Below are 16,133 nucleotides of genomic sequence, written 5' to 3'. Positions count from 1 at the left end.
TGAAGCCACCAAAATCCCTTTCATGCCCTTATTGCTTAAAGGTAATGATTTTCTATCTTTTATGCCATGTAATTTCATCTTCCAGAAATGTATTACTCTAACTATTGAGGGCAAAAAAGGGACTCTCAGTTTGTCTCTTTACAGTTATTTTGACATTCAGACCTAATTATATTTCCTTGTGATTGTTTTTCAAAGAGCTGATTATCTTTGAGATACCTAGAATACATAACTGTGTCTGAGCAAACACCAAAGCATTTTCACTTGACTCAAAACTTGGCACTGGAAACGTTTGTGTTTTTCTTTTACTCTACTTCTAAGCCCTGTATTATTTTCTTTGAGCTAACTATCCACTGAATTCAACCAAGAATAAGGCTGGCATAAAGAACCCAAATGGTGATCAATCATGTTCTATTTTTGCAACCTAAACTTAAGAGATGCAGTCCACAATTTGCTGTTGTATGAGAAGTACCTTTGGTCAATACAAGCAATATAGCATTTGAAAAGTGTTGATGGAGAAATGTACTTCCTTTTTTCAGCAGTGGAATTGAGTTGGGCAAGTTTTTGATAGCTGCAAGTTACTCCACTGACCACGCTCCACTAAGCACCAAATAATTCATCATGAAACATGTTAAATTTATTGATGAGATCTCAGTGATCTTGCTTTGAAACTGAGGGGATTAATAAAAGGAAACTCTTTTTAATCTGGTGTATATCCCTGACATTCAGTGTAAATCTTTACCTGTATACTTTCCAGGGAAAGGGTTTGGGCATTATCCGTGGCCATATTTTGATTCCTTCGAGGGGTTTTGTAGGAATACTCTTTCATCCAGCCTCTTCTCTTCAGAGGCTTGTAACTTATGCTGAGCCAGGCTCCAATGGCTGGACCCATGCATGTGATTCTGGAAATGAGCTATTTGGGAACTGGACTGCTGGTTGGCCTGGCTATCCTCATTCTCCACTTCCTCCCATTGCCACCACCCGCTATGCCCTTCGCCTACCCCATAAAGCTGACATTTCCTCTTCAGCTTCTCTCAAGAACAGCCAGAGCTTGGAAAATTATTATGAGTTGCTCTACATCCTGTAGCTACTCACTGAGGCTTCCTTCATCGAACATGAAGCAAGAATCTCTATGAAACAAGAATATAATATTAGGACAATGGAGATAGATATGCACAGATGCTTCATCCAAGCTGAAAAGATTCTGTTAAATACAAATGCGTGAAAGAGACACTGCGGTGCCCAAATAATAATTTAAAAGTTTATTTGACTCTTCATATTTATTTGCTTTTAAGAGAAGTGTATTCAGGTCTGTGCTTTTTATTTGTGGAATAAAACACCTTCAATTAGAGGGTGGGAGGGGGCAGGTGGGAAGTAACACTTAGGGTCATTTAGACACAAATAAAGACAATAGAAAGTAGGACAGATGTAGGAAAGGAATTGATTGTAGGAAGAAAAAATTTTGAAACAATACATACTTTTAAGGTAATGAGAAATTAGTTGACAATATTTCTTTAATACTTCATTAGATATGAACAGAGCCTTCTGCCATGTATTAGTGGTTTTCCCCCAAAATATTTAATGCAGTCAAGTGTCTCACACTTACATTTTAGCTTGGATGCAATTTTCTGCTCTGCTGAGTTTATCGAGACCTCTGTTGGCAGCAAGACAAATTTCCCTTTTTCTACTGAAAACACATTTACTCATTTCAAAAGAATAAGAAATAAACATTTGTTATTTTCTTATTAGAAGTTTCCTTGAATTTCAATAAGCACTTAGTTTTCCTTTCTCTAATTTTCGTTATTATAAAACATGTAGTATTAGTACTTCATGGTATTTAAAGTTACTGTTTGTGTCTGAAATAATTTCCAAGGAAAATGTGATGAAAACATAAAAAATGTATATTATGCCTAAGATGAGACATTTTGGCAAAAATATACAACATTAATTCTTAGGCTTTTTTAATCATATAATTTAAGGTTGCAATGAACTATTTTAGAACAACCAACTTAGTTTTTAGTGAAAGCTCTTTTCCCCTCCTCTATTGTGCCTCCTACTTTGAGTAGCTTTTAATTAGAAAAATGGGACCAAATTGAACTCCTTGGTGTTTAGGAAGGATTAGGCCCCCTGTGCTGCATTTTTTGAAATTCAGTTCCCAATAAGCCTGCAGATTATCAAGTAAGTGGATTACCTGAGAATCCTTCTAGCCCTCAGTCTTCCTCTCTCTTATTTGAATGTCTTGCCTTTTGATGTACTTTCCCCTTACCGTGGTGTGGACTCTTGGTCAGAAAGGGACAAATGGGAAGCACTAAGTGCTGGGGAGAAGATCCAGCTGAGCTAAGGATCTAAGGAGTCATATATCGTGTGCTATTTTTGGAGATGGAGTGAATCATCTCGTTGTTTGAGGATAAACTGGGGTCCCTGTGGTGGGTTTCGTGTATGTGTCTTAGAGTGGAGTTTATTGTTGCAGATTTGTGCGGGTCTCTGAAGGAAAGGAATGTTGGGACTCTTGAATGTTTCTTCCTCCTCTTCCACTTGCCATCTCTTCAAAGTCATTTCATGGAGCAGTTCTAGTTCAGATGTTTGGGGTGTGTTCAGGTGTCTCCAGGTGAAAGAGACTTGGCAGTTGCTGATTTCTCATACCCCAAAACTGCTTCTTGTCCCATGACTTAAATTCTGACATCCTAGATTTTTCAGCCCAACCTCTCATTTGTTTCTCTCTCTTACCTTCCGTGTCATGCACCTGCCATTCAATTGCATCGAAACCTGTAGCCAGTTGAACTCTTCCCTTTCTCCCAGGCTGCAACCCCTTCCAGCCTCTCTCCTCTCTCACCTGGTCAGCACCCTTGGCACCTTCCCTGCCTTATGCTTAGACAGTCCCAGCCTGACAGGCCCTGGCCCCTCAACAGAGCCTCCACGCACTCTACTAAGAGCTAAGAGGGAGAGGGACTACCCAGGAAGAGGAGAGATTGAAGGCAGAAGGGACTGCCTGGAGGGAGTGAGGAGGGAAGCACTTTCACTGTTGCAGGGGCAGCTGATATGTTGTAAATTGAGCAGGTTGACTGCACCTGATAGCAAGAAAAGCCAAGTCCTTTCCATTTGAGGTGCCTGGAGAGGCGCAGTGGTGAGGGGGAGCCAGCTTCCCTTTGTTTGAATCCTGGCTCTGACACTTGTAGCTGTGAGCATGAATTGGCCATAGAAGTCCTTGGGGCGTTAGTTTCTTCACAGGCTTACCTCCTAGAACTTACCTTATGCGTTAATGCAGCTAAAGCTCTTTAGAGCCATGTCTAACACTGTTAATAAATGTAAGATGTCATTATTGCCACTGCCCTCCTCATCATCCCTAGGAAGAGGGGTGAGGGGCAGGTGAGGGATAAACCTGTAATGCAGGGAAAATGGACTAAGCCACTCTGAGACGGTGTTTGGAATCTGGAATTCTTGGAGAGTTAGTAGAGGTCAGTCCTTCAGGTGGTGTTTAATGTGGACAGAGTGTGCACAGGTTTGCATTTGCTACACAGAAAAGGTAAAACCTGTGTTCTCTTTTCTAAATACTGTGTCACAGAATGAAAGCTTGTAATTATTTTCTGAAAGCAAAATTTCAAAAGATAATAAAATAACCAGAAAGTTTGTCAGGAGACTGTGTAATGAGTTGTGAACCGTTTTCCTACTAGGACATCAGTTTACAAGCAAAAAAAAAAAAAAAAAAAAAAAAGGAAAAGAAGCTTATGAAAACATTGCAGTCCACATTGGAAGCTGTGTATAATGCCTTGAGGAAAGGGTTGCATCAGTGTGTGCTGTAACTGTGTAACTAGTGTCACCTCCTGGTGACAGTAAAAGCTTTGTAGCCCAGTATTTTGGTAGCAGGTTTTAGGAGCACCTATCTCATAATTACCCCTTAGGGACCAGCAGAATAAAAGTCTTGATTAAAAGCAAATACATTCTTTTTCTATTTACAGGAGTTTTAAGACATTCTTTCCCCTCTTTTCTATCAGGTTATTTTACAAGATTTTGAAGGCTGTTTTTATTTGGTTGGTTCTCCATGTCTGAAATATAACATGATTATTTGCACGTGCTTTAAATTATAGTATATTTCTTTTTGTGATGTTTGTCTGTGAGGATTCCCTGATGCTCAGTCATCCACCCTCTGATCCGATTGTGGCTAAGTCATCCACTCTCAGAGCTTCAGTTGCTACCTTTATTTAATGTAACTGATTTCCAAATCTATATGTCTCGAGGAATCACTCTTTAGTTTACTGCAGCCAACAGGAGATATTTAATGAATATCCTCAGTCATCTTAAATGCAGTGAGCCTCAAATCAAATTTAACTTTCTCTTCCTCTGAAAATGCACTTTCATTGTACTTTCCTCCTTTTATTTCCGTCAGTGATGCTTGCTTTCTACTAGTCGAATGGGGCCAGATATCTTGACATTTTCAAGCCTGCCTCTTTCCTCACTTACTCCTGGTACACAATCAGACATCAACTTTGGGAACCAAAAATTTAAATTTAAACATCTAAATCTAAATCTTAACTAGTTGTTTTAAGTAAAGCAGGTCCCATACACTTTGCCAGGGATTTGTGAAAAGCAAACACATAATTACTAAAATCCTGTTGTTTCTGGGTATTCAGTCCTTTTCTGCTCAGTCTTCTGACCTAAACACATAATGGAATAATTAAGTTATAGACTAGCTTTAGTTTATATTAAGCAGATTGAAGTCAAACACTTCATTATGAGTGCAAAATATATGCTTTCAGTAAGATTACACTGTTTTTCCATACACACATATACACACACATAAATTATGCACTTTTACATCAAATAACACATAAATCCAATTTCAAATTGCCTCTCCAAGTGCATGGAATGATCCCTAATGTTTAAGAAAAATGAATAAGTTGCATTGTACCTAGACCTCTTCAGCCCTGACTCATGATCCATTCCTAATGATACATGCATCTTTTTGTTTTTAATTTTCAGATGTAACATTTATTCATGAAGGAAATAAAACATTTTTGGATAATCTTGTCAATTTTGAAAAGCTGGTATGTAAATTTCGTTACTTCTCCCTTTTTTACAGTAACAGAAATGTATGCTTTTCTTTCCTGCTCTAGGAAACAAATAGTTGTAGTACTTTTCTCCATTGGATGTGTGGCGAATTCAAGGAGCTTATTTGCTGCATGTTGTACACTGCCAACAAAATGTATTCCAATTAACAACAAGTATGTTAGCAAGGTTTTTGTGAACCAAATATGAAAATCTGCTTTTTGTTTTTAAAAATGGAATATCATAAGATGAAGAATTGAGGGTCTATGATCGAACCAGAGCTAAAACTGTAAGGCTGTTGTCAGGAGGAATCCACACTCAGGAGATTATGTTTTATTGCTTTACAGGCATCTCTCAGTGTCTCAGCCTACACGCTTTCAAGGCGCAGAGGGAGAAAGTTCCTCTCCTGGGGATATATGTTTGTCTCTCAGGACTCCAAGCTTAAATGTGAGGCTGGAATTTGCAGGGTCTTGTGTGAAGGGAAGGACCACCCCTTTGTCAGCCTATTGACAAAGGGTGCCACCCCTGAGCACCATGGCCAGAGCAGCTCAGGCAAAGTACCCTCCCTCCTCCAGCAAGAGGTTCCCAGGGCAATCCTCTCTAAATGTTTCTGAAACACCACTTCCTGAATGATTTCCAGGACATTCCCAGGTGTTTTGTAATACGGTGGGCTCCTCCAAGCCTTTCTGACTTGCCCTTAAGCAAAGGAGGGGTTACCCATTAGAACTGAGCAACTGTAAAATAGAAGTACTCCAAAGAGACCCATTGACTGCCAGAGGAATGGATTTATCTGACAGATGAACTTTAGTGTCATAAACTGTCCTTCATGGTTAAAGACGATAGTAGTAACACTGCTCCACAGATCCTGACCTTTGAGTGACCTTTTCAGTAATGGTGATGGATTTGTGTGAACCCTTGCAGAAACTGACCCTGATTCCCTGTGAGACTGAGTCAGCACTTGAGAGGAGGTTAAGTGAGGCAGGGACCACAGACCATGATCAAAGAACAGTAGGGACTGATGAGTCCCGCTGAGGCTTGGCACCTGACCTTTGCCTCAGAACTACATTGCTCTGCTCACCCAGCCAACTCCCCACATGTAGGGTGAGGCAGCTTGGAAACAATGTAGTCGGCTCTTATACAACCCCCAAAACCCAAGCATCTGGAATATAAAATACAGTCTTGGAATATCTTGCTTTATCTCCATTTTAACCACACTGAAGACAATCACTGGATGGCTAGTGCTTTTCTAAGTGGTATGTCAATACACTTTCAAGTCTGTCTCTGCAGTAAGTGTTCTGGAATCAGAGCTCAGTTATTTTAGATGCTACAGTCAAACCAACAGAGCCAGAAATGGATAAAGTGTTATTTTTTTTGTATGTATTTTGTGTTGCTGTGTGGTATTCTGAAGATCACAGGGCACTTACTAACAATGAAAGGCTGCAGGCACTAGAATTCTTGCCTCTAAGCAGGTTAATTCCTGGCGTTTGGGATTAATGAAACAATTGCGGGAATATGAAGCCTTCGGTCAATATTTACTTCGCTTCCTGGCCAGCACATCTCCCTAAGAACAATACATGAGCTTTGTGGAGCATCTGTGAAGATGTAGGAGGAGGTGTGTCACACCAAGTGGAATTCCCTGGAAAGGCTGAGCAATCCTTTCCCCTGACTAGTCCAAGGGGCCGTGGGAGAACAACTGCACTCTATCAGCTGGCTGTTGCCTGTTGTTGAGGGCAGACATGAGGTTGACCTCCTTAAAGTGAACCAGTGAATTTGTTAAGTTCATTATGTCATTTTCCCCCTCAGATAGTGCCACCAAAGTGACAAGATGATAAAAAACCTGAACAAGTCCGTAAAGTCACAAATGGGAACAAGCTGTGGAAAGCTTGTTCCTACCTTCCTTCTAACCAGCGTCTGTGGCCTTCCCCTGCTGTCTCCAGTAATCCAGCAGAAGCCTCTTAATGCCAGCTCTCAAATATGCCAAGACTGCCAACTAACCATAGAGCTGGAAACAAAGGAGGTCTAAATGATATGACTTCTATTAGGGTCAATCATCATACCCTTAATTCTTTGAGAAAGTTTAAGGGAATAGCATGGCATAAATAATATTTTAAATTCCTAAAGAGAAATTTTATTTTATAAAACAGTGAAGAAATGGGTGCAGTTCAGCATGCACACAACAGGCACATAGTGCACATGCAAGCCTGTCAGGCAGGCATGGGTTCATCATTTCCTTAGAGGGCAGGCTCCGCCCACGGGACCAGTGAGCTCCTGGTCCACAGCACGCCTCATGCTGACCCCTCCTTACAGAGTAGACAGGATAAAACTGTGTCCAGGACAAAAAGGAGTTTTGTCATATGTAGCCCTGTGTTACATTTGGATGCTAGAGAATGAGACTGACCTTTCTAGGAGAAACACTATTTTCAAGGAATGTTTCTTAGCAAAGGACTGGGTTTCTCTAAAGCTAAAACAGGATCGTCTTTCACAATAATGAACCAATAGAACCTAAGTGAATTAACTTGTGAGAAGTCAATTCCTCATGATGGATATTAACTTAAGCCAGTTAATAGATAATTCAGTGTATTATCTTTATCTGGCTGATGCAGTCCAACACATTGAGTCAGACCCCATGAAAATCCAGAAGCCCTCATCAGGTCTAATGAGATTTCTGTTCTTTATGCTACATTCCTTGCTGCCTCAGCAACTGGAAATGTTTTCATCTCAAACTGTTTCATAAGAAGAAGCAAATGGTTTCTTTTCTTCTCTTTATCCCTCGATGTTAAGGGCATCATCTTTTACCCTGTCTACCCCCTCCCCCTTAGAAAGCCTAAAGATGAAGACTAGAACTCAGATTTCAGTGCCACACCCGGTACCGAGCCTTACATCAGTTTGAGCCTTGCACAAGCTATGCAAATGGCATATGAGAGAAATCAGTGTGACGCCAGAGCTTAAAATGAGAAAACTGACCTGGGAAAAGTGGTAAAATTTGGGGAAGGAAACCGAACAATACATGCACAGACATGAGTCAGGTCTCATTTCCTTTACAAATGCAGCTTGAGCTACTGCAATAATCACTGTCCTATTCAATTTTCCACTATTGAATAGAAGTGCATTAGAAATATGGTTATGACAACAATTCAATCAGTAGGGCATATTCAAATAATTTTTCTGTAGTTCTGAATTTTAAGAACATTTGTTAGTGTTGAATATTCTTTCAGAAATAATTCATTGAGGGTTTGCTGTATATGGTGATTCTGTGCTCAGTGTGTATAGTCGGGACATGAAAGATGTTGACCCACTTTGGAGGACCAGATAATGATATGAATTCTTGAATAATAGGATGATGTTTGCATTGTGATATGAAACAAAGTAGAGAGCTACTGTTGATTCTCAGGAGAACTAGAACATGATGACAATAGTATTTAGAGATTATTCTGGTAATTAAGCCAGCTAACATAGCATTTTGGAAGAGACCATCCTGCACTCTAGTTCTTCCTATAGCATATATGTATATGCTTCCAAAATGCCACTTCCTTCAACATGAAAAACTAAAAGTGGTAGAGACAGCTAGAAGACTCTTGCAGGTACACAAGTATAAGATGATGGGATCTTGTCCAAAGCAGCCGTACATTTAAGAAGACTTTTGCCCACCAAGCAGGGTGGCTCATGCCTGTAATCCCAGCATTTTGGGAGGCCGAGGTGGGTGGATCCCGAGGTCAGGAGTTCAAGACCAGCCTGACCAACATGGTGAAACCCCGTCTCTACTAAAAATATAAACATTAGCTGGCTGTGGTGGTGTGCCTCTGTAATCCCAGCTACTCAGGAGGCTGAGGCAGGAGAATCCCTTGAACCTGGGAGGTAGAGGGTGCAGTGAGCCAAGATCGTGTCATTGCACTTCAGCCTGGGTGACAGAGTGAGACTCCATCTCAAAAAAAAAAAAAAAAAAAAAGACTTTTGCCTGGAAATCAGTGAGGACTTCAAGGAAAGAAATTAAATTAGAATATTGAAGACTGTACATGACTATAAACTACGAACAGAAAATGGTCTCTAAAGATGTTGATGTCGGCCGGCCGCAGTGGCTCACACCTGTAATCTCAGCATTTTGGGAGGCCAATTTGGGTGGATTACCTGAGGTCAGGAGTTCAAGACCAGCCTAGCCAACATGGTGAAACCCCGTCTCTACTAAAAATACAAAAATTAGCCAATATTAGCCGGGCGTGATGGCATATGCCAGTAATCCCAGCTACTCAGGAGGCTGAGGCAGGAGAATTGCTTGAACCTGTGAGGCAGAGGTTGCAGTGAGCTGAGATCACACCACTGCACTCCAGCCTGGGCGACAGAGCAAGACTCCATCTCAAAAAAGAAAAGATGTTAATGTTTTAGAAAATGTTCATCTTTTATAAGTATCTCATTTCCAGTTACAATTTAAGATACTTGAACCTTTTAATCTACAAAAATTCCTACCTCCATTCAGCACGTATGTGTAAGTCAATGTGTCTGACACAGTAGGCTCTGCACATGCAGAGCCCTCTGGTGGTACCTGGTCTAGAGGAGGAGAAAAGTTCAACAGCAATGACAATGACACAAAGCCAGTAGGTGCTGTACAAAGAGCAGTGGAAATGTTGAGATTGGAGCCTCTAAGTCCAGGAGGGACATCTCAGAAAGGCTTCTTGGAGAGGAGGTGACACATACCCTGAAGTGAAACAACATGCGCAAATGTGAACAGGATGATTGGGGCCGGGGTGGGGTGTGGGCGGGGGGCGGGGGTGGCTGTACTTCTCTACAGTGTATTTTCTCATGGCTCAGTAAGAACCTGTGCAACCCGGGTTGGGTGCTACTGTTTTTTGTTTGTTTGTTTTTGAGATGGAGTCTCACTCTGTCACCCAGGCTGGAGTGTAGTGGTGTGATCTTGGCTCACTGCACCTCCGCCTCCGCCTCCCAGGTTCAAGCGATTCTCCTGTCTCAGCCTCCTGAGTAGCTGGGATTACAAGCACCTGCTACCACCCCTGGCTTATTTTTTTGTGTTTTTAGTAGAGATGGGGTTTCTCCATGTTGGCCAGGCTGGTCTCGAACTCCTGACTTCGTGATCCGCCCACCTCCCAAAGTGCTGGGATTACAGGTATGAGCCACCTCACCCGGTCTGGTGCTACTGTTTTTGCAGACAAGGACTAAGTATTTTTTGATAATCCAAGCTCCATAGAATCAAAGCTATGTCCAGCTCCAAATACAGTTCTTCTGTTTACAGCCAAGAGTGCTAGATCATCCTTCCATCCTAGCAGGCACTGCTTCTTCAGTAACACCGTCAGCGACCCTTCCATTGATGTGTTTCCTGTTCTACCTTACAGCATATGATCGCAGACACTGTCCGAACCCTGAGACACTGCAGGACTAACCAGTTTGGTGAGTCATTGAAGTCAGGTGCGGAATGTAAATTGACTCTACATTGGTACCAACTGTGGTCACAAGTATTGGGTGGTAATCAATTTAAACAAATTGAAAACTAGCATATGTATATACATATGCATATTGTATATATATAGTAGATTGTCTGTTTGTTTCCTCACTGCATGTTTGGGATGCAGAGGAAGACCAGATATGGCAGATTATTATCCCCTAATGGCAGCAAGTTTATGCTGCAAAGAGTGACTTTATGCACTCAGAAAGCACCTCCTAGCAACTCCCGCTGACTTCTGTCCCCACAGTGTCTTGCTTTGCTTGCCCACTGGCTCAAAAATCACTGGTGAGTTGAGCAGGGGTGACCTTGTCCCTAACCTCTTTGCGTGGAGCCTTCCTGGAATAGGACTATAGCTTGTAAAAGTGCCTAAAGCAGCCTTCCAGAATCTTTTCTCCTCTCCAATGAAAACTTCCTGTCTGGAGCTGCCTCTTAGCTGCAAAAGTGTGGTTCTGAGCACTTCTGTAGAATCCCCACTGAGACTAATGTATGTAGGAATATTTGTTCCATTTTAAATCTCAGTCATAATTTATGCTATGTTTAAATGGTGTTAGAACATTGCAGGAAGGAAGGAAATCAACTTTATTGAGTTGAAGGAGCTTTCACATGGGCAATGGAATCCTGACATCCGTCCTAGTAAATGGGGATTATTAACCCTGTAGGTGTAGAGCAAAAAGCAGAGACTCAGAGAGAGTCACTTATTGAGCCGTTATTCAGACTGAGTCTGCCTTACCTCCTTGTCCTCTCCTCTGCCCTCTGCAGATCCTATGGATACAAAGGGTAATAAAAAATAGAAAATTGATTTCAACAATTTTAAATTAATCAAAGGCAACCACTCAGTTCAACTTCATTTTTTAAGTAAGACATGCCCATTGTAAAACAATTTTTTCAACAATATAGAAGTATATATAAAGTAGAAAATCAGAGTCCTAATTCTCAAGAAAAGTACTAATAACAATTGGGTACATGTGCTTAATAATTTTTTCTGTTCAGTGCTGGTCTAGGCTGGCAATATTGTCTCCCAGCAAAGTAAGTTAGGAACTGGACTTCTGTGTGGATTATGTTTTCTCTTTGAAAAGGAGACATAAATACAGGACCTAATTTTCTAAATATTCACATCAATTAGTACCACTTTAATGTACCTATATAATTCTTCATTAAGCATACAATGCAGTTACAATAAAAATAGTGATCATAACATCATCACAGAGATTCACTGAAATGTACAAGCATAATGCTGATGAGTATAGCTTCATATTGCTTTTATCCTCCTTTTCTTCCCACGTGTTTACTGGGGGTTCAACTAATTCTAAGATATCAGTCTCACTTAAGCAAGGAACTCTAGTTTATATATGCTCCAAGTATAGACAGGAAGGTGATAGTTATACTAGCTTGTGTGGCCTTGAACCTGCCTTGAGCTTCCCACTCATCAGAGAATAACCCTCTGTGTGGCACTAAGCAAAGGAGAAATTTAAATAACTATCAAGCCAGTTTGTGTTCTAATATTTATATACAGTATCTTTAAAAATCGGTTTGGGAATTTAATTATCCAAATTCATTTTAACAGTTTATATGAGCTTAGTAAACCCATGTCAGCATTTGGGATAAAATATGAAAATGTTAATCAAGTCACTTATGCATTATAAATTATCATGCAAATGTCAGTTGCCCTGGTTAGAACCATCCATTGTGCCATCTTTTTAAGGCTTGAAAATTAACAATAAAATTACCTTTGTAGCATCATGTTATCCAAACCAATGTTTAATAAATGAAAAGCACTTTCTCAACGTCTTCCAGAGAAGGCATTCTGGAATAAAACAGCTTTTGTTACTTTCAAACAGGTGGAATGGTATAAACTTTAACTCCTAGTGTGTTTACTTGCTGAAACTAGGAAGCCTGTTTCTATTAAACCTAAGAATTATAAGCCACCCATGTCATACAGGTCTTAAATTATTTCCTCATAAAATGCACTTGTTATAGAGGAGAAAAAAGGGGGTTTCACAAGAGAAAAAAAATGCTATAAGAAAATGCTCAGCCTCCTGCATTTCCCTTCCCTCTGCTCAAACTGAGCTCCAGCAGCTCACCCTGCTTGTCCCATGCATAATCTACAAAGCAACAGGATATGATGTCTTCATCACTCACCTTTCCTTTGTCTCACTGTAGTGCAGTTTGGCCAGTGTTCCCCAGCCTCGAATGGTTTGCTTGTGGGTGTGTGTGTTTGACTATGGTGCAGGGGCTTGCCCCGTGGTTCATGCTGCTTCATCCTGGTTCCTTATCAGCACGGGTGCTAGCAGGGTGTGGATGTGTTTACAGTGTACTAAAGCCTCCTTTGGCCCCTCGATTCCTTGACTGCCCTAGATATGTGAGTGGAAAAGCCCCTTGTCTTGTCCTTCTCTGGGTAGACTTTAGTCCATACACATAATTTCTGAAGCAATTTCATCTGTTAACCACATCTTAGAGTCTGTTCTATTGTATCTGTTCATTCAATTGCTCCATTAATTTTTTTTTCAAAAAATGAGAATACCAAAGAATTGTACAAAATCTAAACAACAAAAAAGTGATTGCATTCATATGCTAAACACATTATCAGCGCTTTTCAATGCTTCTAGGCTGAGATATAGGAGCCAGTGCTGGCCGTTTAAACAGGTAACTGCTGTAAAAGGTTACATAGAAGGACTCAGGAACCATATGGCCTGGGTCCGAATCCTGGCTGTGACACTTACTTGCTGCGTGACTGTGCTCAGTTTCCCCATCTGTGGAGTGAGATAATAACATAATTTCAAAATAACAATACAATGTTAGGTAATAAATGCTATAAGTAGCCTGCCGGTCTGCCTGACCTGAGGAATCCATTCTGAGCTGAAAAAGCATTTCTACCTTAGGACAAGGACACCTCTTATGGGATTCTAACTAATGAGAACCCACCTGGTACATTTATTCAGCCTTAGTGTGGGGTTTTGTTGGTATGTAGATATAGCATTACTGCTTTCCTGAGATTGTCTTTTTTTTTTTTTTTTTCCATCTAAACAACAGGTGACCTGTGTCCAAAAGAGCATCAAGAGTTAAAGTCCTATGTTAATCACCTATATGTCATTGACAGCCAGCAGGCCCTGTTTGAGCTCTCACACAGGATCGAGCCTCGGGTGTGAGCCCCACTGCCTCACCTCCCCTGTGTCTGCAGCACTTTGAGCTACGGGAATGTCTATGCCAAGCACGTTGCTTTCCTGTGAGAAAAGAAGTTGCTGAGTTTTATCAGTATAACCCAAGACTTTCACAGGAAAGCCAGCCAAAGCGTGTTCAGGAAGTGATGTCAGCCACCAGAGAGGAGGAGAGGCCTCTCCATGCTACTCTCGAGACAAGAAGGCAGAAGGAGAGTCAGAAGCGTTCTTGAGATGGAGAAGGCTGGTTTCTTATGATCACCTTGTTGATCCAGTCCAGTTTTCAATATGAGATGTGCCAGCATCAAGACAAGACAATGACGTCTTGACATGCAATGACCAAATATTTCATTAAGAGCATGCGTGGAACAGGAAGGAGTTTTTACTTTGCCTAGTTTTAGATTACTGTCCATAAGCTGTCAAAGAAGTCATTCTTTTGAACACCTGATGACAGAGACAGCATCTCTAGACCTCCAGGGAGGAGAGGTTTCTGTTGATACCACCTATGACATCACCAAAAGCCACTTGTGTCTAGGGAATTAGTGAGGACTGTAGCTAGCATTCATGCTCTGCTGGGCAGATGAACAGTGTCAAGGTGTGCATCACTTTGCACCACAATCAACTATTGACACATGCTTGCAAGTGAAATTAGTTTCTGTATAACTGATTTGCAGCTATAGGCAAGGTAGATGAAGTTGCTTTGCCAGTAAGGAAAAATAGTAATCTTCAAGAAATTGACTCATTGTTTAATTCCTGGGGATTTTCTTCACACTTGTAAGCAGGCTCTTATCTTTTATTGGACATAATATGATTTTGAAAAAGCACAGTGCCTGACACATTGTAGACACTCACTAACTGCTTACTGAGGTGACAGAGTCACAAAAGTCTGCATTCTTGTGCCTGATGATGCATTTTGCATACCTCATACAGGCTCCTTGCCCACACTATGGAACGACAGCAGCCAGCGCAGGGAGGTTAAGTGACATTTAATGAATGAAGCACTTAGCATTCTCTAGGTAGTAAGATAGCGGTTATTACCAGTGTTTTGGCAAATGAAAAATGCCCTGAAATAGCCAAGTGTCTGATTGATGTTGGTGACTTAGAAGTCTTATAGTCCACCTACCAGCCAAAGCAGGGAGCCTTCCTATAATTTGCCTTTTTTTTTTTTTCAAAATCTGAGTCTTCTGAAATCTTCTTTTATTCCCATTTTTACCAATTGAGGCTCCTTTAGCAAATAAGACGTCTTGATATTTTCAAGGACTGGGTAGAGGATTTCTTTCAACCTTCACATGAACAAAACAGCCTATGGATCAAAATAATGAAATCTACCCCTGCCTGCTAGATACTTGTCACCTTGCTAAAATGCAAGGGCCTGGTCCATTCATTTTCCAAATGCAGGAGTCTTGGTGCACTTCTCACTCTTCCTGCCTGTTCATCTCTTTCATGCCCACACAGACCTGTTTCCTTTTTGTCTCATCAACACCTCATTCATCCTCATTAATGAGGCATGTCCAATGCTTTTTGACATCTTTATAGCAGTGCTGTTTCCTGGGCTCAGGAACCACACTGAGCTTGAGATACTGCTGGAAGGAACCATGTGGAGAGAAGGTTTGAGAGGACTTTGAGAGAGACTTAGTTCGGCCCAGCATGTAAAACTTCAGTCCTGAACATTTACGGGGTTTTATAGAAGGGCATCCTCCAGGGCTGGTCCATTCAGAGAAATGCTGCATGCTGCTGGTCATGGAATGTGGCCCACGGGAGGACACCAGAGCCAGAGAACCGGACAGCAGACTTCCCTCACAGCTGGGTTGAGCAAACCCTCCAAAGCCCTCCTCACGCAGTTACTAACGATAGCATGGGCTTACAGCACAAGCACGTGTTCTCACCTTTTTCCTATGCCCTGGACTAAGGTTTGGCCAGTGTAATCATATAAGGCCATCCTGACATTGTTTCTGTGTTTCACAGTTCAGATTTTTATTTACATTAGAACTACATTGCTCCTAGTAGGACATTACCTTTAGGGGACTAATTTTCCATGGAGAACTCTTTCAGCATATTGCGTGCTGCTTAGACCCCAAGTTAGATATGCACACCGAGCCAGATGAAGCTACACAAATGTTGTGTTTAAATGCATTTTGTACAGTGACTTCAGAGTCTCTCACATGACATGGGTGGAAACTGGGGAGAAAATGATGCTTGTTCACCTCTTCCTCCAGCCGTGGTTAAGTGGTCCTAGGGGTAGCAGAGGGAAGGGAGGATTTTGTGCAGTCGAGATTTGCTTTTCCATCCTTGTCTTCTGAATGTCCAAAATCTCTACATCTTTCTGAAGTTTACAACTGGTCTAGAGGTTTGCCAGGCGGCAGCTCAAAGCTTTGCAGAATCTTAGATCTGGAATTAAAGAATTCAAACCCAGGCCGGGCGCGGTGGCTCAAGCCTGTAATCCCAGCACTTTGGGAGGCCAAGACGGGCGGATCACGAGGTTAGGA

The 16,133-nt window shown here is 41.3% G+C and overlaps 1 protein-coding gene and 1 long non-coding RNA gene across 2 annotated transcripts in view; one reads left to right on the top strand and one right to left on the bottom strand.

Moving 5' to 3' along the window:
- RAPGEF5 (Rap guanine nucleotide exchange factor 5) overlaps positions 1–16,127 on the top strand; it is a 247,705-nt gene extending 231,578 nt beyond the window's left edge. The window contains 4 exon segments of the mRNA XM_017871557.1: positions 1–41; positions 4,975–5,039; positions 10,383–10,437; positions 13,523–16,127. Of these exon segments, the coding sequence (XP_017727046.1) occupies positions 1–41; positions 4,975–5,039; positions 10,383–10,437; positions 13,523–13,638 (277 nt within the window). The 3' untranslated portion in view covers positions 13,639–16,127.
- On the bottom strand, positions 4,179–13,511 carry LOC108529324 (uncharacterized). The gene is made up of 4 exons (XR_001885492.1): positions 12,632–13,511; positions 12,220–12,296; positions 11,223–11,254; positions 4,179–4,649 (listed from the first exon to the last, which is right to left on the bottom strand). It is a non-coding gene; the product is annotated as an uncharacterized LOC108529324 (long non-coding RNA).
- Positions 16,128–16,133: the final 6 nt, after the last annotated feature.

Source organism: Rhinopithecus bieti, unplaced genomic scaffold (assembly GCF_001698545.2).
Source record: "Rhinopithecus bieti isolate Rb0 unplaced genomic scaffold, ASM169854v2 scaffold_5882, whole genome shotgun sequence".
Classification (NCBI taxonomy): Eukaryota; Metazoa; Chordata; class Mammalia; order Primates; family Cercopithecidae; genus Rhinopithecus; species Rhinopithecus bieti.
The sequence above is the reverse complement of the archived record's forward strand: the minus strand, read 5'-3'. Positions and strand labels throughout refer to the sequence as shown.